We start from the raw sequence: 22,566 nt of genomic DNA on the forward strand, positions 1-22,566 counted from the left end.
GCTACGTCCAGATGAACAGAATCAACTTCTGGGGGTTTCTAAAAAAAAAAGCATTTCCAGACTCCAACACAGCTCTTAGAAGCTGTTGATGAAATCCTGTACTGTGGCATATTTCAGACTTTTGTTTGTTCAGTAAAACTTCAAAGGAGAGGAAAATATTTTGTTACTGGTAACTTTTCTTACATTATTTCTATATCATTATTTAATTCCAGAGGTTTTTAAGTTCTTATAGAGGTTTTAAGAGGTTTTGTAAGTTCAAGTATTTTTTGCACTTGCTGACTTGTAAAAGCCTGAATGACGTTTTTATTTCACCATTCATTAACTGCACAGAGAAGGCATCGTTTAAATATGTTCAGATTTTCTTTAAGCAAATCTAACATGTGTTCTGTTTTTTTGTTGTTGTTGTGTTTTATCCATTTTATTTTCGTGCCGTCTTTCGCTGAGCGTTGGGGGGGGGGGGGGACTTGCGGTGAGGTCACGTCCCCGATCGTTCCTGCATAAACCTGCCTTGCAGAGCTAGACAGGTGAGGGCGGGGTTATTGATCAGTGATAAGAAACAGCTGCTGTGACGTCTGTGGCCACGATGTGACTGAAGCCTGTGCACGTGTCCTGGACGTGAAACTCTGCGTCACTCAGGTCAGTGTCTCTGTTTCTGCGCTGTGCACATCGAAAATAATAATGGATTGGATTCATATAGCGCTTTACAACGCCACTATTCATTCACTCTCACATTCACACACTGGTGGAGGCAGCTACAGGTGTAGCCACAGCTGCCCTGGGACAGACTGACAGAAGCGAGGCTGCCATACGTTATTTATAAACGTTATTTAACCTGCTGCTTTAATGTCCTGGCCGTCCTCAGGTTGTTTTCACGTGTCTGACAGGAAGGTGACGTCACCTGTCACAAAAATACATAATTAGGGTTAAAACGAAATGTGCAAATCTCGAGTGGAAGAAGACTGGAATCAGCAATTCCGTGTTACTGCACAGTAAGTGTGTGCTCTGATGGCATCGGCTCTTAAAGTGTCAAACACATCCTCCAACCACACACACACACACACACACACACACTTACTTTGTTTTCAAACTCCATTGCGGTTTATTTCACACTTACTAAAAAATTAAGCAAATACAAGTAAACTGCAATAAATTACAGGTAGTAATAAAATAAACTACTAACTCTTTTACGCTGCGTCCGCACCTACACGGGTGTTTTTGAACACGCAGCTGTTTCGTCCACGTAAACGGCGAATCACCGAGAACGGAGATTTTTTTTAAAACTCCTTTTTTGCGTTTACGTGTGGATGAGGAATACAGAGTTGGTCACACAACATCAAAGGTATGTGCCTTTTTCCACGTCACGCTGTGGCCACGTTATTGTTTACATGAGATGAATTGCAGAATGGCAGAAAGAGACGAAATACTGTTAATCTGACTGTCTGCAGGTTTACACTCAGTTACTGTCCCTCCATTTACAAAGGCAGAGGCGTCACGGTGTCATTATTTTATGTGTAGTTGTTTTTTCCTGTGTAATAATGTTCAACATTGCTGTCAATGCATTAAAAAACGCCTCTCTGTGCAGAATGGGTTTAAAAACATAAACAGCTGTGGGATCCTGTTAGTCTGTGATTTGAACCGGGGGAACAAATCGTGGCAGGATCAGCCTGATGTTATTTGTATCCCGCTGTAACTTTACTGTATAAAGAGCTAACATCTTCAACATGTCAGGAGTAGTTAGTCATTACAACAAGTGTTTGTGAACTAAAAATCAAGAATATGGGATCCTGTTTGTCTGTGATTTGAAGAGCCCAGCGAAAACCAACCCTGCAGGGAGACCTACCTCGGCACTTGTGCAGGTGAAGCCAAAGGGAAGATTTGCTTCAGCATATTTTCTAGTCTTTGGCCTGGGGCCCAAACCATCAAATACCACCGAATAAAATGTTACACAATGAGTTGGATGCAAAATGTCCACATAATGTGGCTCTTCCATCCACAATAAGGTTTTACAATTCTGAAAATATAAGCATGTAAATATCAAAAATTATAAAAAACACTCAAACAAAATACACAATTTCCATTACAAGTGACATTACCCTCTTACAACATTTACAAATAAATTAAAAACTGCCTAAATAGGCTTTTAGGTGATTTTTAAAATTATGAATAGAAGCCAATTCTCTAATTGCATAAGGCGACTTATTCCACTGAAAAGATGCTTTAAATATAACAGTTTTTCAAAAAGTTACTTTTAACTCGAGGAGTTACTAAATTGTGGTTAGTTGAGAATTGTGTAGCATGATTATGTATTTCATCTGGATGCTGCAGCTGAGCATAAAAAAAAAAAAGTGGTGTGTTTACCAGTATTGCTTTCTTTAAAAATACGAGTAAGCCATAGTATAATTTAACTTGTACAGAAAGCCAAGAAAGTTTATCGTGCATTTTATCAATATCTGTATAATATGAACACCTTAACACTAATCCGGCCGCCCTATTTTGGACTAACTGTAGTTCAGATCTGTCTTATTAGCTGCAGACCAAATGATTGAGCAGTACTCTAGATGAGATAACACTAGTGCATTAATGACATCTTTCATAATTGAAGAAGTGATATAAAAGGAGCATTTCCTAGCTATAGCTATGCCCTGTCCCATTTTCCTTATAACAGAGTTGATGTGCTGAGACCATGAAAGGTGGTGGTTTATGGTAACACCAAGTAATTTAGTCTGGGTGACCTGTTCTAATACCGATCCAGCTATGGAAAGGTTTAGCTGTGGGCTGTTGACTAAGCGTCCTCTACTTCCTATTAACATGGATTTGGATTTAGACATGTTTAAAATCACGTTGTTTTTACTTATCCAGTCAAATATGTTCAGCAAATCTAGTTGTAACACGCTGGTCAATTCAGAGTAGCTACTGGCTGAATAAAACATGGTGGAGTCATCAGCATACATTACAAGATGGGATTTATCCAGGACGTACGGCAGATCATTCGTGGAGACTGAATAGAGAAGTGGACCGAGGCAGCTGCCTTGGGGTAGAGCACAGTTCATTTCACAGCCCTCAGAGAAATAACCGTTATAATAAACCTGTTGCCTTCTTTCAGACAGAAAACTTTCCATCCAGCACAAAGCAGCTGGTGAAAACCCATAACATTGTAGTTTATCTATCAAAAGATCATGATTTATCAAATGCAGCACTAAAATCCAAAAATACCACCCCGGCCAAATTCCCATTATCTGGATATTTATACCAGTTATCTGTTATGTGACTGAGAGCTGAGCTGGTGGAATAACCAGGTTTGTAGGCATGTTGAGCGAGTAACTGATTTTCTGTTAGGTAATGTTGGATTTGATCATAGACAATCCTCTCCATAATTTTACTTAGACCAGTAATCGGTCTGCTATTGACACCATTAAAAACGTCATTCTTGTTTTTAGGGATGGGAATTATTTTCGATTCTTTCCACTGCAATGGAAATGAGCTGCATGCCAAAGATCTATTACATATGTGACATAGGGACACAAACTTGGCTGCAACTTTGAGCAGTTTGCTGTCTGTGTTATCAGAGGATGTATCGTCAGGAAGTGATATCAATAAGCGCTCTACCATCTCAACACTCACTGCCTCAAACTTAAATTGGCTTTGCTTATTATTCACGATAACATCCTGTATAAGTGATAAGGTGGGATCGCCTCGGCTCATATTAGATTTTAAATGTGTTATTTTATTGCTGTAGTAATTAAAAACATTATTGGCCTTAGCTTCACTTATAAATGTTCCACCCGTGTAGATGTGAGACACCACCGGAGCAAGATCTCTACCCGTTATATTTAAAACTTCCCACACCTGCTTTCCGTCCTTATCGGCCTCCTTGAGCTTCAGTTGATAATATTCTTTCTTCTTGCACATATTCAATTTAGTTACTTGATTTCTTAACTCGTGATATCTTGCCCACTCTTGTGGACTGACAGACTTATGTGCTTTTGCTTTATCTCTTTCTGACGTTGCAGCCTTAAATTCATTATCTAGCCAAGTTCTTCTTAACAGTACATCTCCATACGGGGGCATGTTTGTCAGCCAGGTAGCAAAAGTTTTCAATAAACATAGATAATGCCATTTCAGGGACACTCTCGAGGCAGGTGTCAGTCCAGTGAATTTCCTTTACGTTGTCTGCATTGAAATTTTTGTATGATCTGTGAAAAATAATCTTTTGTGCAGTTTTCAGTGGTTTCGTTTTCTTGGTCAAACCTACAATATTATGGTCACTATAACCAACTGGAACAAACGATATTAGAGCAATGCTCAGGAACATTTGTATACATATGATCAATACATGATGACCTATGACGGTGTTGACCGTGACCTGGGTGGGAATGTTGACGATCTGAGACGGGCAACAAGCCGACGCTGATGAACTTTTTCCCTAAAGGACAAGAAGGAGCTGACCAACTGATAAAGTCTCCTAATAAGATCTTGTCTTTGTTTTCCTCAGTTACTCTTTCCAGCATTTCACAGATTCGTTCTACATACAACATATTGCTACTCGGCGGTCTGTAGCAGCAACCTGCTGATACAGGCCTGCCATAAAGCGGGTGTAACTGAACCCACACAGTTCCCAGGTCATCAAACATTAAGTCCATACGTAGTTTGCTTTGCTATCATTAATGTATCGGGCTGTTTCTGTCCTTCCTATACAACTTATAACCGTTTATTTCAAATTCATTATTCTCAAAGGCAGCATCTACATGTGTCTCAGAAATAGCCAGCACACTTATTGTATTTGTTGACAACAGTGACTGAATTTCCTGAATCTTATATTTAAGGCTACAAATATTGACATGAGCCACTGAAAAACCTTTACCGGAGAATCCGGGAATAAGTATAAGGTCGGACATTTGCAGACCGATCGATCTCAACAGCTACAAATGGCAACATTGCTGAAGTCTAAATATTAATTCCGGCGTTCTGTGGCCTCGGTTTAACAATTAATTTGTCATATTTCAGGACGGCAATATCACCTGTCTCTGGCCGCTCTCAGCTGTGGTAACAGTTCTTTCCTCTTCTTCCTGATGGACTCTGAAAAATCCTCGTTGATGTAAAGATTGGTACCTTTCAGTTTTTTGGCAGATGAGAAAATTGTTTATCTTTAAATCTTTGTAGTCTGACCACAATCGGCCCGGCTCGTCCATTTTCCTTGTAGGGACGGACTCTGTGAGCGCGTTCAGTTTGAATGCTGTCACTATCCAGGCCCAGCTTGTTCTTCAGCATGTGTCGGACTTTCTCCTCTGATCCTTCCCACGTTTCTGCTTTTTCATCTATTAATCCATCCACCACAATGTTGTTCCTTCTCGATTGATTTTCTAAATGTTCCTCGCGTATGCTGCTGACCGCCGATTCAAACTCTTTTAGTTTGCTTTTATCCCAGCCTTGCCATTACGGCAAGGCTGGGATGGTCAATTTGGTAAAGTAAATCCGTTGGGCATCTTTCTTTGCCTTTAGACAACAATTATGATGCAAAAGAGCCAAACGGGACAGGCAAAAAAAAAAAGTTTGCTTTTAATGCGCCTCTCTTCAGTTTGCAGCTCGGTCACAACCCCATCCATGAATTGCTGGCTGGATTTAACATCCTGTGCATCCCTTAGAATGCTGTCCAACGTTTGTTAGTTCCATCCATGATTAATTGGACAAATGTCTTAAAGTTATCTTGCTGTTGGTGAATCAGATCTTTGTAAAAGTCCCGTTGCTGTTCCAGCATAGCGTTCAGCGTGCTAACACTGACATAGCTGTCATCTTCTGCCGGTAGCGCCTTAACGGCCTTTGGGGCCATATCGACCAGATCGTTTTGCCCCCCCACCCGTGAAGATCGCTTCGTGTACAATGGAGTTCACAAAAACGACTTCTGCCGACGAGCTGCGGGCCAGCCCAAGCCGAGCAGCAGTTATGACAGTTACCAGCTGTCAGCTACTTAGAAAAGGATCCTGGTGTTATTTGTCTCTCATAACTTCAACTCATCCATGTCACCTAAAAGGTAAACCTGTTTCTCCATCACAGCTCTGATGGTTCAGTAAGGACATCTCCTGGTTTCATCTTCATGTTTCCCTCTCACCACATATCCAAACCGACATCATGACCAGCAGCTTTACAGCTGTGGCTCCAGCAAACATCAGCTGATACTAGAAATTAATGTTAAATAAATTCTAACAACAGCTGATCAAGCTTAAACGTGCTGCTGTTGTTTAGCGCGACATCCGCTGGTTTCCTCTTTCTGGCAAAGTGGGCGATAAACAAACAAGAGAGACGATCAGCTGATCATTGATCAGGTTCATGATTGAAGTAGAAAGAGGAGAGGGAGGGGGAGAGAATGAGAGAAGAAGAGGCAGCTGTGCAGCAAAGACACAGAATAACTCCAGCTTTGTGTCTTTTTTCCATTCTAGCTGAAGTCCGGGACAAACTGCGTCTCTTCTCAGCTCAACACGAAACGTGTAATATTTCCTCTGAATGAGGGACCATCCCATTTTTTAAGGAGCCGTTGGAAACTCTACTAACTAACCTCATGAATAAAATAAAGTTCACTATCAGTAACATCATAGCACCCACCCAGCTGTATAGAAACTCCGTCATGCTAGCTAGCACCTCTTACCTGAAGTTCAGTTCACCTGATACTCGGACCGGGGGCCGCCTCGGGTCCCTCCTCCTCCTGCCTCCCCTTCCCTCATCCACCTGTTGCCTCTGTGGAAGCTTCGCCATAGCCACCACCAGAGATGGACAGTAACGTGTTACTTGTAATGCGTTACTGTAATCTGATTACTTTTTTCAAGTAACGAGTAAAGTAAGGGATTACTATTGCAAAAACGGTAATTAGATTACCGTTACTTTCCCGTAGGAACGCTGCGTTACTGCGTTACTAAAACCGTGATTTTTTGCGAGAATGTCTCATGACAGTGACGTAAGCGAGTGCGACGTTAGTGACAACAGCTGTGTGCAGATCAACAGTGGATCATATATCGAGTGCAGAGAGAGTATGAGCGTGCAGCGTTTAAAGCGTGGAAGTACTGACCTTACTTTGAGTTTGATTCCATAAAAAGTGACAAAAACATTAGTGTCCGCTGTGCGTGGGAAGAAAACTTCTTTTTACAGTGAAAAAACCCCTAAACTTCCAACAAGCAGCGAGTAGCTACGACGTAATGGGAAACTCACAGAGAAACTCGCGGGTTCTTCCACTGACCGCGGCACACCTGCACCAGGGTAAACCTCCGCCTACCCCACTCCTGCTTTACAGGTGAAAATAGAGCAACAGGACCGCTGAGTCTTTGACTTTATTTATTTTCTGCTGTTTGCATCTATTTGAAAGACTGAGTGTAAACACACAAAATATTTTATTTTATGAGCTGGAATGTGCAGAAAATAGGTTTAAATGTTAAACTAATTCCTTCCAGTCAGAGAATGTTGCAGATAATTAAATCTTTGCTTGATGCATAAAGTTAAAAGATTAAAACTAATAAAACAAGTTTTAAAAAGAGACTTTTCCATTTGATTACATTTTGTATGATGGATTATGCAGAAAAAGTAGAATTGGGCTGAAAGATCTATCACTTTATCACCTGTTCAGGTTGTAAATCGTGTTTTTAAAATAACTAAGTAACTAAGTAATTAATTACTTTTGAAAATAAGTAATCAGTAAAGTAACGGGATTACTTTTTGGGGGAGGTAATCAGTAATTAGTTACTGATTACTTTTTCAAGTAACTTGACCAGCACTGGCCACCACCAAACAACTGAGTTATTTTTACACATCTGCCAGCATCTGGCCAATCCACCACCTCTCATTGTTCATGCCGTTACAAAGAAAATAAGTCATCAGCCCACCGGGCAAATGCCCGGTATGCCCGATGGCCAGTCCAGCTATGTTAACCTATGTTTTGCCGAAAAATAGTTTTCTGCGGTGCCGTCTTTCGTGCTTGGCTCCTCCTACCTTTGCTAACATGATGCTCATAGTGCAGAAGCCAATGCTGCATTCACTTACACTCTATATCTGAGCTTCACTATGAAAACATAATCATACATTTGATATTTCATAGATTTTAATCGTTTTAGCTTCAGGGTGGCACCTGGGGTAGCCAGTGTGGTTGGGGAGGTGGCCTGTGGCCCCCCCCAGGCCACCCTGCTGGACACGTCACTGCTTCTTAGATGGGATGGCTCATGCTACCTGGTTACAAAAATAGAGTAAAATCGATAAATGGGTAAAGAATATCTTTTTCTTTTTTAAATTAATCGCATTTCATGAAATTCTTTTAGCTGACAGAAATAATACAACGCATCAGATTTCTGGTAAGATGCTTCAGTCAGATTCACTGACTGTGTTCAGCACTGATGATGTGTTGTTGTTGTTATACACCAGCGGTTGATGGCAAAAGTCAACAACACACCTGTAAAATCAACACAACAACGTGCTGCTTCAGCGACACCAACCCATGTTTTGTTTTGGAGTGGTATACTGAAGCAGAGGTAATCAGTGACACTGAGCGAGCTCAGGCCCACTGCTTCATCATAAAGAAGTATGGAGTTCAAAGCGTCAGTGTGGGAGGTGATCTGAGGTTTGATTCCATCCATCGTGTCCATCATCAGTGTTTGCTGCTTTTCATGTTGTTTTCTTGTGCTCGGGTTTCTGGGAAAGGTGTCAGTGGGACTTGCTGTAAAATAAGCAAGGGTTCAAGACTTTGCTGTGACCTCCCCTTCTCTGGGAGCTCTGGGCTCTCTTACTGCTGCGTTACAGCTACCGCCCTCTCTGACAGGTGGAGGCACATCCGGTCGTTGATGGCGGAGTCTCGGGTCATTGTGGAGGAGCTGCTGGCTCTGTGTCTCCAGAGGATCACTATGGAGGAAAACAGCATGCGCACTGAGCAGGGTGAGAACAACACTCGACACCAATCAGCTGTCAGTAGATCACATGACATAACCCCTAAACTCACCTCATTCGTGGATAAATCTGCATGTGGGCGCTCTCTGCTGACCTCTGACCTGTTTTTATATAAAATGCCAAACTAAAATTCGACAGGTAAGACGGGTTTGGTAGTTACACACTTTTAATCGGTCTGCTCTCTCAGAGACAATCGAGCTGGTGAAAAACTTCGAGGAGGTCAGAAAGAAGTGGCTGCACGCCGAGCTGGAGCTGAAGAAGTACAAAGAGCTGCTGGTGAAGTCGGACGTGGCCAAAGCCGCTCTGGAAGTGAAGCTGAAACACGCCCGCAATCAGCTGGACGTTGAGATGAAGAAACGCTACAAGGTGGAGGCCGACTACCAATACCTGGTGAGGCGAGACCTCAAGGTTAGAGGTGGAAATCACGGCTGGCAGGTTTACATGTTTCTGATTCGTGTTTCATGTAACACGGGGACGTTTCTGCAGCTGTTGGATCAGTTGTTGTTTTGGAGCTAGTTCACTGTCTGAGCAGTTAAACCATGTTAATGCGCTCTGAGAACACGAAGAGCTTCTTTGGCACTGACAGAAAAACACACAGCGCAGTCAGCTGACACACAATCTTGTCTTCTGCCGCATAATGCTGCATTTTACTAAAACTCAGAGCAGCAATGACCTTAACCCCGGTTGCTTTTTCTCAGTAGTTTACACACAGAGCCACTTCTCTCTGCTAAATCCAGAAGATACACGTGAAATGCCATGAAAGTTTGAATCCCGTGTAAGTGCATTAGATTATGCCTGAATCTTAATTAAATGGGGATATTAAAAATAAAAAGCCCATGTGTCACAGTAACCTGAGTTTGAATCCTCAGAGCTCTTTGCAGTGATTTCTTTCAGCAGAGGTGTTTCTTGAATCAGAGCAGGGGTGATTCTAGGATCAGAGCTTTGGGGGTGCTGAGCATCAGGAGAGCTGCCCACCCAGGCAAGATAAACTTTACTCGTCACGATGAGACGTCTTCCCCGTCTCTGTCAGTCCCTGCATCCCTAAATGCCTCCAGTTGTCCCAAATTCCCTCTGACTGTCTCCTTGGTGCATTTAAACCCCTGTTCCTCCCTGTCCTCGTCGTCTGCTGTCTTCGTCTCTGTTATCAGTCATCATAATGTTACCATCTCTGTGCAAGTCTGCAAATTTCTTTATTCTTAAATCCATCAAGCCTCTTGGTGCCTGGGTCCTCGTCACAAAACATGACATCACTGTCTTGTACATTTAAACACAATTTAATCCCACATTTGTGAAAGAAAAGAGAACTTTTTCTGAAAAGTCTGTAACAAAACCATAGAATCTGATCAAGCTTATTGGAATAAAAAGATTGGAATAAAAACAAAAAATACATATCCTGACCTTAATTACTGGGGAGAATAATGAATGATGCTCACAGTGAGTAAAAAGTAAACTGAGTGCATTTTTTGGACAGAGATTCACTTTTAATGTGTGTTTAATATAAAACAGATGGGGAAAAAAAAAAACTCCCAAAACAGAATAAATTATTACAAAATATTATATAGAGATATCTATATCATCTAATAAAAGATATAAATACTAAAACACTGATCCAACATTATCCTTTATTGATGGATCATTTGATTTTACACATTTACCTGAATGTGGCTCCTTTTTTGGAAAAAACTTCCTCATATCCATTATGAACCTGGCTGTCTCTCTGTACACACACACACACACACACACACACACACACACACACACACACACACACACAACAGGAGTGATAAGGTTAATGGGCATCCAGTTAGTTAGTTGGTATCCATTTCAAACAGGACAGTGGTAACAACAGCAGCTACGGACAATTTTATGTTTTAGATTTTAAACAGGCTGTATACATTTCAATGTTAGCAACAGGACGGTGAAATGTCGCTGATTTTACTACAGAGCAGGACGGATTGTAGGGCAGCAAACATCGTCGGAAAACACGTTTCAGCACTGCAGGTTACCTGGTGTAATGTTTTTCAGCCAAAAAGAAACATGGCTCTGATTCAGCACCCCCAAAAATGGACTCAAATGGCCCCTGAATCAAAGCATATTTATCCTCCGTCAGCCTCTCGTTGATCTACACTGCCTCGCTGTTTTCAGACTGAAACACAGTAAAATGAGTGCACCATGGTTTATTTCGTTTGTAGGCCTTCATCACTCTCTCCCTCATCAGGTCTGTTTATAATGAGCTGTTCAGCCTGTGGGGGGAGCTCACAGACTTCTGTCCTGTGCTTCCAGCAGAGGCAGATGCAGCTAATGTGCGACATCCTCGTCCACGACACGAAATCCAGCGCCTGTCTGAACGATGAGCAGAAGTCTCTCTTGGCCACGTTTGAGCACAAAGGGGGGAACATGACACTGCAGAGGAGCACCAGACGGTGAGGTGGCGGCCAATCACGGTCCTTGCTGACGAGTCCGACACTGGTGAAAGTGTTTTCCAGGTTTACAAGTTAAATCGTTGTTGAAATGAATCTAATGATAAAACATCAAGACTGTATAAAGAAGATGGAAGCAGCTACTGTGACATCACCCCCGATTCATGAAGCCCACTTAAAACAAAAAACATAAACAACAAACAACAAAACCCCTTTTTGAAACTAGATTAAACACGCTGTGGGTACACCTGAGGACACCTGTACGCTCACACGGCAATCACAGGTAGCCCCGCCCATAATCTGCCTCCTGCTCCTCTCTGACTTTAACAGGACCATGATATCAACAATCTCAATTAGAGATGGACCGAGCCAATATTATGTATCGTGTCGGTCTGATACTGACCTAAATCACTGGATCGGATAGCGGAGAGAAATAAAAAATGTAATCGATCCATTAAATATCAAAATGTCCCACACGGGTAACTCGGCTCATAACCGTAGCTCGTCGCAGCAGTGTGGTCACGTGATAGAGCAGCTGTGTGTGTTTGTAGCCTCATCTCTCTCTCTCTCTCTCTCTCTCTCTCTCTCTCTCTCTCTCTCTCTCTCTCTCTCTCTCTCTCTCTCTCTCTCTCTCTCTCTCTCTCTCTCTCTCTCTCTCTCTCTCTCTCTCTCTCTCTCCTCTCTCTCTCTCTCTCTCTCTCTTGCTGCTCTCTTGTTTGTTTTTGCACCAGAAAGAGGAAACCAGCGGCTGAACAACAGCAGCACGTTTAAGCTTGATCAGCTGTTGTTAGAATGTATTTAATATTACTTTCTACTCGAGGATCTTTTTCTACGTAGCTGACGGCTGGTAACTGTGCAGGGGCGGATCTAGCAAAGTTTAGCCAGGGGGGCCGATAGGGCATGAACAGGGAAAAGGGGGCACAAAGACATACTTTTCTTTCTTATTCTCATTTAAAATGTCGAGCTTTTAATAAATAATTATCTGAATCTTACACCCAAAGTTTTAATCTGATGTAAAATGTATAGAAGTCCATCACTGTATATAGTAACTGTTAAGTCTAATATACCCTAGTAAGCTGTAGTACTTTTTCCTTTGGGAACCATCTGTGCAGTCTGCAGCTCTGTTGAAGAAAGATGTTGAATCTATTTAAATATTCTTGAAAAATAATTTATTTCTGTGCATTTTTTTTCACACTGCATCAAATTAAAGTTGATTACATCGATTAAGCATCATGAGGTGGAGGGTGGGGGGGTTCACTTTTTTTTTTGTTTTTTTGTTTGTTTTTTTTGCTGGGAGTTTGCAGCCCTGTTAGTTAGGTTGTTTAATATTTCTGCTAAGTACTCTTTAAAATACCAGAGTAGGGAGGCTGGAGCAGGTTTAAGTTTATTAGATTGATCAGTTTTGCTGAACTATGAAATATTTTGGGTGCAGTGTGTTTTTCACACACAGGTATAACAGGATAGCTTCAGTGTTTGTACTGTGTTTTTAAACTTGAGTATGAACTTATACAAAATGCAGCAAGATATTTAAAAAACAGTTTTATTGATTAAAAAACACTATATCGGATATCAGACTTAAAAAAGTGGTATCGTGCCATCTCTAATCTCAATCAGACCTTAAAGCAGGAAAGAGTTTACTGAGCTCAGGGACCAGTAATAAGGTCAGAGCTGCCACCTGCTGGGCATTAGAGAGAATGCAGGTTAAAGAAGCAGAGTCCTCTGTAAAGTCTGTTTGAAACGGAGTGAAGACTTTTCACTAAAGATGATAAAACTCTTTGTCAGGTTGCCTGTGATCGATGAGTCGTCCTTCCTGTCTCACTCTGACATCAGCTACGATCGCACCGACGACGATGTGGTACGAACATTAACCCGACACGTGCACCATGCCTGCAGTGTAAGAACACTTTAACGTTCTTTGTCATGGTGTTTCAGGATTTGGACACAACTGTGATCCAACCGCTGAGGTCTCGAGCGAGAGAGAGGAGGGTAACACGTTGTCCTATATTTACTTATTTGTTCATCCATCAGATTTTGCGTGGAAACATTTCGCCGGTGGTGCAGGGTGCAGCCTCTGCTCCCCTGGCTTTCTGATGATATGCTGTTCTCCACAGCGTTCCTCGATGGGTCTGCCTGTTGGTGCTACGGTCAGGAAACGAAGCAGAGGCAGGAACTTGTCAGCAGAGCTTCTGGAGAGGAAAACTGTGGAGAAGGTGAACCGACTGAGATGTTATGTTCTCACTTGACCTCGCCTTGTTAGTACTCGGCTGGGCCTTGTCTTAATTCTTTATGGGGCAGATTAACAAAGAGCTGGGAGGAACATGGCAGTGATATCATTAGAAATTACAATTGGCTAGCTGCCGGGACAGGTGGGTCTTCTGTCTCTGTAAACTCGGAGATGGTTGGTGGAAAAATCCCAGCAGATCAGCAGTTTCTGAAATGCAGACCAACAACAATTTAAGTTCAGACTCAGTTAACTCACTTTCTGTTCTGAATGATTCACTGCTGTGTGATTGTTAATGCAAGTATCTGATTAACCAATCAGCTGAACAGTTGTACCTAATGAAGTGGCTGGTGATTTGCCATGTTTATTATAAATCTACCACAACAAAGTCATTAATGAACCAAATAATTAACTGCTTAAAGTTCTGTTTGTTCCTGCTGTACCTGAACGTTTCTGATGCCTCCACTGACTCAAACTATGAAAGTCGTCCTGATAGCCTCTGCAGAGGAACCGCCATAAAACAACATGTTTCTAAAGGCTCTCCTGTGGCTCTGATTCTTTGAACTTACTCAGGAGGTGGAGACCGTTGTGAAGGCCTCCATCATTTCTAATGACACTGGAGGCCAGGTCCACATGGTGCTGGGAATCACCCAGGAAACCTCCGAAAACTCTCCCCAGACTATCACCCAGGAGTGTAGCGTCTCAGCAGGAGGTCAGCTCTACATTCAAGATATAAGATGTTTATTGTCACGTTCGCAGAGCGAATTCTTACTTTGCAGATTCGATTCACACAACTAAAAGAAGGTAATAATAAGTAAAACAGTGCTTTGTAGATCTTGTAGCTTATATGTGGGTGTAAACAGAATTGAAAGTGCAAGTAGTTTCAGCATTCAGTCATAATATATACAGAGCATGCAATATTAAGGTGTCTGTGCAGTCTTAAACACAACCCAGTTTGTAGCACCAAAGCAGTCCTGAAGCACCGAATCATACTCTTCACTCCAAACTTTAGTAATTTTACTTACTGGGGGGCTCGTTTGAGGGGCTGCCTGTATGCTGGATGGATAGATATTTAATTCATTTCAGCTTCATGTCCAAATGTGTCCAGACCAGTGACGGATTAATGACAAGACCTCTGCTTTTAAAGAATGAGGATCTACCAGGTTCACTACAGTTGGACTGCTTTGGACATCATGCTTTAGACGACCGATCAGAGAATCAGTCAGAGGAGTTCTGAGTTTCTCTTTTAGCCTCTTTTTTTTTTTGTTTGTTTGTTTCTTTTAATCTGTTGCTGTCAGAACAGGTGAGAAAACCCGTGTTTTGCACTCTGTCCTTCAGGCCAGACCTCGGTGTGGTTTCCCTGCAATGACTCGGTCCCCGGTCCTGAGGGTGAAGCTCTGGTCGAGGAGAAAGTCGGGAACATTGGCAGAGACCAGAAAGCCTCCAAACACACCTTTGTGTCAAAGACGGTACGACGAGCGTTGGGCCATTTACTTTTTTGTGGAAGTAACTGAGTTAGTAACTTGGTTATGGTAATATAAAAGTAACATTTGCGTTACTTTGAAAAAATGTTTACTATACTTGACTATATACATTTTAGTATGTTCAGTAGTTTATTATAAAACTGAATACATTGAAATAAATGAACTTACCAGAAGGAAGTAACAGGAAACACAATCTAAATTGTTCAAATGTCACTGTGACGATATTATAGACACAGGTTGGATATCATGTAACTGGTGTGGAATTATTTCCACATGTTGTAATAATAGGACGATAAAAAAACAACCTTTTTTATATTTATTCCACGTCAGCAGGCTGCACCTGGCTATGTAATAAGTGTACAATAAAACTTTTATGCTTTTTGAGCAAATTAAAGAAGCCAAATCGTCACAATGTCAGATCGTCGTGGCTGAACAAGTGTTCCACACTAAAGTGATTTCAGTGTAATACTGAAACAAATAGGTTCACTGTATAACAAAACTAAGGAATCAAAATGTAACATCCATGGCTGTCTTTGACAATCCATCTCAAGTCACATGAGTGCTGTTCTCACGGTAGAGTCGTATTAGAGTTTCCTGTTTTAATGTCCTCTGCTTATATTCAAATATAAAGCATTCTTATTGGCCACATCCATCCAACCATCCACTGTAGATAAAGCAGCATGTTCTTGATGACATACCTGCCGCTCAGGCTGTTTTAATTCCGTCCGTGTCACAGATGTTTGTGGAGGAGAGAAATCAAGCTTGGATGGTGTCACCTTGTTATTCTCCGCGCTCGTGTTAGCCTCATCGGGGTTTGGGCTGCGCCTGCTAGCATCACCATCGCCCTCATTCTTGGCAACTAGTTTTGTTGAAGCATGTGATGTATCATGAGATTCAAATTGCTTACACATTCTTACAGTTTCTTGCTTTTTATTTAGACAGAAAAGTGATGTCTGTACTTCCACTTAAATGCTTCCTTTGAATTGTTGTTTATGTGCTCACTGTCCATATCTGTTTGTACGTGAATGGTAAATGGCCTGTATTTGTATAGCGCTTTTACTAGTCCCCCAATACACTTTACACACCCAGTCATCCACCCATTCACACACTGGTGGAGGCAGCTACAGGTGTAGCCACAGCTGCCCTGGGGCAGACTGACAGAAGCGAGGCTGCCATATCGCGCCATCGGCCCCTCTGGCCAACACCAGCAGGCGGTAGGTGAAGTGTCTTGCCCAAGGACACAACGACCGAGACTGTCCAAGCCGGGGCTCCAACCGGCAACCTTCCGATTACAAGGCAAACTCCAACTCTTGAGCCACGATCGCCCCACACCTAAGTTTAAGTTGGCTGGTTTACCGTGGCTACTGTACTCTTTCTCAGCCAATCAGCAGCACTCGTGCCCACGCTGCATTTTCATGTTGGTAACAGCATTGCAACAATAGGGTAATGCCGATATTCCCATCATGGGGTGCAACCTCCTTGATGTTTACATTCAAGCTGCTCCGACATCACCTCTGATGGAGTAACGTGTCATTTCCCTCCAGGTGATCCGGCCGGAGACCTGCACGCCGTGTGGGAAGAGGATCCGCTTTGGTAAGATGGTGGTGAAGTGCAGGAACTGTCGCGTGGTTGCTCATCCGGAGTGCCGACAGAAGTTCGCTGATGGCTGCACAGCCTTCAATGCCACGGCAGGAAGTACAACTCAAACGGCAGCTAAGGTGTGAGCTGGAGGGAGGGGCTTCACTGTGACATCATAATATGCATCACAATAAACCTGCGGCAGTCATTTCAGTTGGTTGTGTTCATGGACGACAGGGCGACTTTAGTGAGCTGGTTTAGTTTCAGTCTGTTTTGCTCGTCACTCGATTACTGTTGTATGTTTGGACATTTCTAGAAAAAAAGGTTCCTGGTGCAGGACTGTTTAAACCTTCGTCATAAATTGATAATTAAATGCACAACTCTGAAAGGCCAGTAGATCCCATCTTGAAATTGAACAGCTATTTTATTTTCAGGGATGGCTCTTTAACTGCTCAGGTGAAATACAATTCAGTTTTATTTACACGGCGCAAAATCACAACAGTTGCCTCAAGACTCCTTATATCGTACAATGATACAGAAAACAATCGGACGACGCCTTGTGAGCAAACGCTTGGGGACAGTGGGAAGGAAAAACTTCCATCAGAACCGGGCTCAGGGAGGGGAGGCGATCTACTGCGACAGGTTGGGGGTGAGGAACAGAGGTGAAACAGCTGGACAACAGCTGTGTAATTGAAAGCCTGCGCTTGTACAGCCCCAAGACTTTTAGATCAGTTTGAAATCAGGAAAAACCCGTTGGGCTGGATTGTAGATATTTTAACAAATGGGTCACAAAGACTTAGAATGAATGGGGGTTCAGTCTGACCCAGTGTTCTCCTCCACAGGTTCTCCCCAAGGGTGCGTCTTATCGCCCTTATTATTCACTCTCTATACAAACACGTGTCATCATTAAACATGCAGGTGACTCTGTTATTGTCAGCTTACTGAAAGAGGGTGAAACTGGCTACGGTCCAGTCATTGATGGCTTTGTTCAGTGGTGGGAGGAGTCTTATCTCCAATGAACATATTTAAAACTAAAGATGAAGTTATTGATTTTAAGAAACAAAAGAATGGGCACGGAGTCACTTTAATTAAAGGTCAGCAAGTCAAGTTCAATCATATAAAAATCTTGGGACCATAATCAATGAAAAACTGAACAAAATTGCGAATCAGTTTGTAAAAAGGGTCACCAGCTCCTTTATTGCCTCAGGAAACGTGCTCATTTGACACTGACTGAAAAATGTTAACTTTGATATTTTCATGAATGATAAAACATTCTCAGTCAGTTTTATCCTTTTGTTTGATGGCACGGTTCAGTCAGACCTCTGTCACAGAGAAAAACTCGCTGAATCAGTGAGACGGTCCAGTCGTCTGATAGGTGAGCCACAGTCTCCCTGTACTCTAAGCAGGTACAGAGGATCAAGCCTTAAAAATGGTTCCCATCCTCTACGGGGTGAATTTCAGCTTCTTTCCTCAGGACGGAGGTTTTCATTTCCAAGATGCAGGACAAAGCGTTATAAAAACAGCTTTGTCCGTGTTGCTGTCACTGAATTAAATAAGAACTGTTTTTCGATTTGAAATGTTTAAAGTACTATAGTCAGGTTTTTATTAGGTATGTGTGTTTTTGAAGGGATGCCAAATGCTATCTTTTTTTTCCGTAAAGCAAATTTAGCTATGGGTATAAATAAAGTAACCTTGTTCAGGACTCGTTGGAGGACTTTGCTCCTCAGACTCATCCCAGAGTGCCTCAGCTGATTGTGGACTGCGTGGCCGAAATCGAGAGGAGGGGCCTGCAGGAGGTGAGCCGTTACGGTTTTGATCATTTGGGTTTATGGATGTATCAATAATAAAGACAGCTGTTTGTTCTGATACTCTGGGAATACATGAGGGTTGGATCCTCCTGTAGTAGAGGGCTGTGCATGCAAGGATGTGGATAAAGAAAACTTCCTGGAGTCCTGTCCCCAGCATGCACTTCCTGTATGTCTAACCTGTGTCTGCAGAGAGGCCTGTACAGAGTTCCTGGAGGTGAGCGTCTGGTAAAGGAGCTCAGAGACTGCTTCCTTCAGGGGAAATCTGCTCTGATGCTCAGTAAAGTCCAAGATGTCCATGTGGTCTGCGGACTGCTGAAAGACTTCCTGAGGAAGCTGAATGAACCTATGATCACCTTCAGACTGCACAGGACCTTTATGGAGGCTTCAGGTATGTTCAGACCTTTAAATTCCAGAGCTGAGACAGCGCCTAATGTCACGTCTTTTCAGAGCTGACTGATGAAGACAACTGCTCAGCTACCATGTATCAGGCCATAGCAGAGCTGCCAAAGGCCAACAGGGACACCCTTGCCTTCCTCATGATTCATTTACACAAGTAAGTCCTTCCACGAAGTCTCCACACAGAATTCGAGTACACCTGAAGAGCTGCAGATGAGCACTTTGGGATTTTAAGGCTTTTTCTTTCTGAGCTTTGGTGCTTTCTGGGTCCTTTTTCAGAAGGTGGTCACCTCAAGGCAGCTGTTGTGACCTAATGTAATATAAATAAATCACCAAAGTAAATTGTGTGTGTGTGTGTGTGTGTGTGTGTGTGTGTGTGTGTGTGTGTGTGTGTGTGTGTGTGTGTGTGTGTGTGTGTGTGTGTATATTTCTCTTTTTTTATTTTTTTTATTTAAACTGCTCTTAATGTTTGAGGGTGATGAGGAGTCCTCAGTGCCAGATGGACCAGAATAACTTGTCCCGGGTGTTCGGCCCAACCATTGTGGGTCACGGGATGCCTGAGCCATCACCCAGCACCATCTTGAGAGACACCAACACTCAGCTGAAGGTCAGCCTCTCTAATTATCCAGACCGGAAGGCGGGGGGGGATAATCGAGTTGAATTTTGGATAATGGTTGGTTTCAGTCACGATAAAGTACAGACTGAACCGGTCACTGCTAGCATTTGATATCTGACCTCGTAGCTGCTATATAGTCAGAAAAAGTTTCAGTAACCCTAACCCTGTTGCCCCCCCCCCCGGCTCTTCAGGCCTGACACAGTCTCAGTCGGCGGCTCTGCTCCGGACTTTACAGTCTGCACAGTTAGCGACCTGCCCACTCCTGAACACCTTCACTACGTGCTCTGACCCAGCTCTGCATCCACCTGTGATCCGTTCGGTCCAGCAGTGATGTCGTCCATTCTGCCTTGATTTAAGCTTTCGTATCACAGTTTGTGCATGTGTTCAGGCCCCACTATGATGGGCGCGTAGCCAGATTACGATCCTGTAAAACAGGAGAGAAAGTGAACACAGGCGACACGCTGCCTGGTCAGTCTTGCCAGAATGGAAAACTCAGTTCCCAAAGCACGCTGCTGCCCCCTACTGTCCACAGTGTTATACACTCTCCTGGCAACAGGGAACTTACATGACATTGTGGATTTAAATTACACCAATAAACCAGCAAAATAAAACATGCATAATAATCTCCATATGTGTGTCCACGTGTGGGACTAATAAAGGTTATCTTATCTTATATATCACGACACTTAACTCACAATTGTGACCACATTTCTGTGTGGATCACACATGCAATGTGAAAAGTGTTTCTAGGTAACACTGCTTTCAAATGTCTTTATAGTATTAATTTCTCTATCCTCTGCATCTTCAGAGTTCATTTTGAGTGCTCTCGTTGCTCTCACTGCAGGTTGTCTGCCGCCTGTTGTCCCTCCCTGAAGATTACTGGAGGCGTATCCTCATTGGCCAAATCCCCCCCTCTTCCTCCACCAGTAAGATGGGCCAGAGTGAAGGGCAAGGTGAGTGTGCACCTTTTTTAATTTTTCGGGAAACCCGAGGCCTGTTTAACCATCGCTGTGAATCGTCCGACTGCCTCAGCCTCCTTTGTTTTCTTTCACAGTGTAACTGGACCTCTTAATACAAAGAAGGAAGCACTGAACCTTGTTTTTGTTTTTTAATATATATAAATATTTTCCTCTCAGGTCGTTTCTTCCAGCCGCTGACATCTCCAGAGTTAAACAGTTACCAAGCTACAGCAGGAAGATCTGTGAGAGGGCGAGTCAGGAACCGGGCCAATGCGTAAGACCACGCCGCGTTAACGCAACATCCACAAACTCTTGAGCAAATACTGAGGAAGATCATGGGGCTGATGCGTATTAGTAAAATTAACTTTAGTTCTAAGACTGGGAGAACTTCTGGGTTTTAGTTTTCCCAGTATAAGTGCAGCCCTTTAATGCAAGTTAAAGATATTAGCGTTGTTGTTTCAGTTCTCTCATGTCATGGTTTGTTTGTTTTGTCCTCAGAGGTCGACCAGAGCCAGCGAGGAAATTCTTCACGTCGCCCAGCTGACAGATGTTGAACCTCTAACCTGTTTGAGCACACACTAATGCTGGACCTTGGCCTGATGATCATTTTTATAGATTTCATGCTAACCACATGAAGTTTGTTATCGAGGCACTTTAAAAAATTACAAGTTGGAATAAAACGTGATGTCCTATTCTTTGCTGTGACTTTCATTTCATTTGAAACCGTTGATCTCCTTCCTGTCGAGATCAGCCCTTTTGGTTTTTTACTTCCTGGACACCTTTTCCTCCTTTCCTTCCTAGTCTCTGGGTTTCACATGAAGTTCGTTGATAATGACCCAGTAAACAAAGGGTCTGTTCTGAACAGAGATGGGCAGTAACGCGTTACTTGTGTATATATATATTTTTCTTTGTTTCTGCAGGTGATGCTGACCCTCAGCTGTGCAAGAACTGATGTCTTCAAACATTAAACATAAGAAAAATTGCATTGACTGTCAATCATCTTGGTTTTAGATGTTGCAGTGTGCTGCTAACTCTACGGACAGTGAACCAAGTCTTCTAAATACAATAATGTTCACTGAATAATGGGTATTATGGCCTGTAAATAAATGCAGCAGGATAACTGGGTGCCAAAATTCTACTGCTAGTGAGCTGAAAATGCATTCCTGTGTCTAAGCCGCTCCCCAAGTAACACAAAAACATTGCTGGCATGAGTAAACCCATCATATGTTCCTACATCAGGTTTCTTACAACTGTGTATTGAACAGTAAGAAGAAAGTCGAGTTAGTTTTGTTCACCATTTTTTCTGATTTGGTGAACATGAATTTCCTGAATAACCCATAACTATCTCGCTGGCTGACGAACCTTGCCAACCCGCTATCTGCAACCACAACACTCAAGTTTGAGCTGAGCTAACATTAGCTGGTTTTGTTGATGCTGTAAGGCTTCAGATGTGCAACCGTAAATGTCCTATGAATTTTTAGCACAACATTAGCATAGCTGTAGGATTTAGATATACCGATATGAGGTATATTTTCAATGTAAACTCAGTGCTATATTGATCATTCATTTTTTCCATAATTAACCTCTGTGCTCATGTTTTAATTCAACAGTCCAGTGTTTGGACTGTCACTTCATCTTTGTTGGTGTAACCCTCTGAACAAAATGTTCAAAAAGCAAGTCTTGCAACTCCACAGCCATCTGAAATGCCTGGAAGGACTTAAAATGTTGGTTTTTGAAACATAATCTAAATTAAGTTTAAGTGTTCATTAAAACATAAGAATTGTACGTTCAGAATCATGGGTTGTTTGGCTTGTTTCCTGTACTGGGAAAAAACAAAAGTATAAGTCAGAAATGTTTTTTAAAAATAGCTTTTATGTTATCTTAGATTTTCAATTTATCCCAATATTTCATTTTTAAGTCAAAGTTCCACAATACTAACCTGAAAATATTGACTGTTTGAAAAAAAGAAAATAAAAAGCAGGCAGTATATAAACAATATAAGATTAGGTTGACAACCTGTTCCCCTTGGAGGGTTACACTCATTTGCTCCCAACTGTTCAGTAGATAGGTAAAACACTTCCAAGTTGCAAGCTAAATGCAGGTTTTACCAGGTGTGGTTAATCACTGTAATTGCAACTGCACCAATATAAAGCGAACAGCAACCACAC

The 22,566-nt window shown here is 42.3% G+C and overlaps 3 protein-coding genes across 7 annotated transcripts in view; 2 read left to right on the forward strand and 1 right to left on the reverse strand.

Moving 5' to 3' along the window:
* ebf3a (EBF transcription factor 3a) overlaps positions 1 to 7,260 on the reverse strand; it is a 281,532-nt gene extending 274,272 nt beyond the window's left edge. Inside the window, exon 1 of the mRNA XM_082544667.1 lies at positions 7,058 to 7,260. The gene's annotated coding sequence lies outside the window, so the exon portion shown is untranslated. The remainder of the gene's footprint in view (positions 1 to 7,057) is intronic.
* LOC309713224 (rac GTPase-activating protein 1) lies at positions 445 to 21,093 on the forward strand. 3 transcript variants are annotated; one of them, XM_082544655.1, is made up of 17 exons: positions 445 to 636; positions 8,792 to 8,904; positions 9,104 to 9,306; positions 11,200 to 11,339; positions 13,119 to 13,191; positions 13,269 to 13,322; positions 13,448 to 13,546; positions 14,131 to 14,269; positions 14,896 to 15,026; positions 16,586 to 16,759; positions 18,320 to 18,415; positions 18,617 to 18,815; positions 18,875 to 18,980; positions 19,298 to 19,430; positions 20,284 to 20,392; positions 20,576 to 20,672; positions 20,897 to 21,093. In XM_082544655.1, the coding sequence occupies exons 2-17, from the start codon at positions 8,814 to 8,816 to the stop codon at positions 20,940 to 20,942; spliced, it is 1,890 nt and encodes a 629-aa protein (XP_082400781.1). In that variant the 5' UTR covers positions 445 to 636; positions 8,792 to 8,813; the 3' UTR covers positions 20,943 to 21,093. The 3 variants fall into 3 exon arrangements, with proteins under 3 accessions (XP_082400781.1, XP_082400779.1, XP_082400780.1); XM_082544653.1 differs by lacking the exon at positions 445 to 636 and adding an exon at positions 684 to 989; XM_082544654.1 differs by lacking the exon at positions 445 to 636 and adding an exon at positions 1,238 to 1,339.
* A 1,466-nt stretch (positions 21,094 to 22,559) lies between these two features.
* Positions 22,560 to 22,566, forward strand: part of LOC309713187 (uncharacterized protein) — a 1,442-nt gene continuing 1,435 nt past the window's right edge. For 2 of the 3 annotated variants that reach the window (XM_082544592.1, XM_082544591.1), the window contains exon 1: positions 22,560 to 22,566. This exon is cut by the window's right edge and continues 108 nt beyond it. The gene's annotated coding sequence lies outside the window, so the exon portion shown is untranslated. The other variant, XM_082544590.1, reaches the window with a different exon arrangement.

Source organism: Aulonocara stuartgranti (genome assembly GCF_965226115.1).
Source record: "Aulonocara stuartgranti genome assembly, chromosome: 8".
Classification (NCBI taxonomy): Eukaryota; Metazoa; Chordata; class Actinopteri; order Cichliformes; family Cichlidae; genus Aulonocara; species Aulonocara stuartgranti.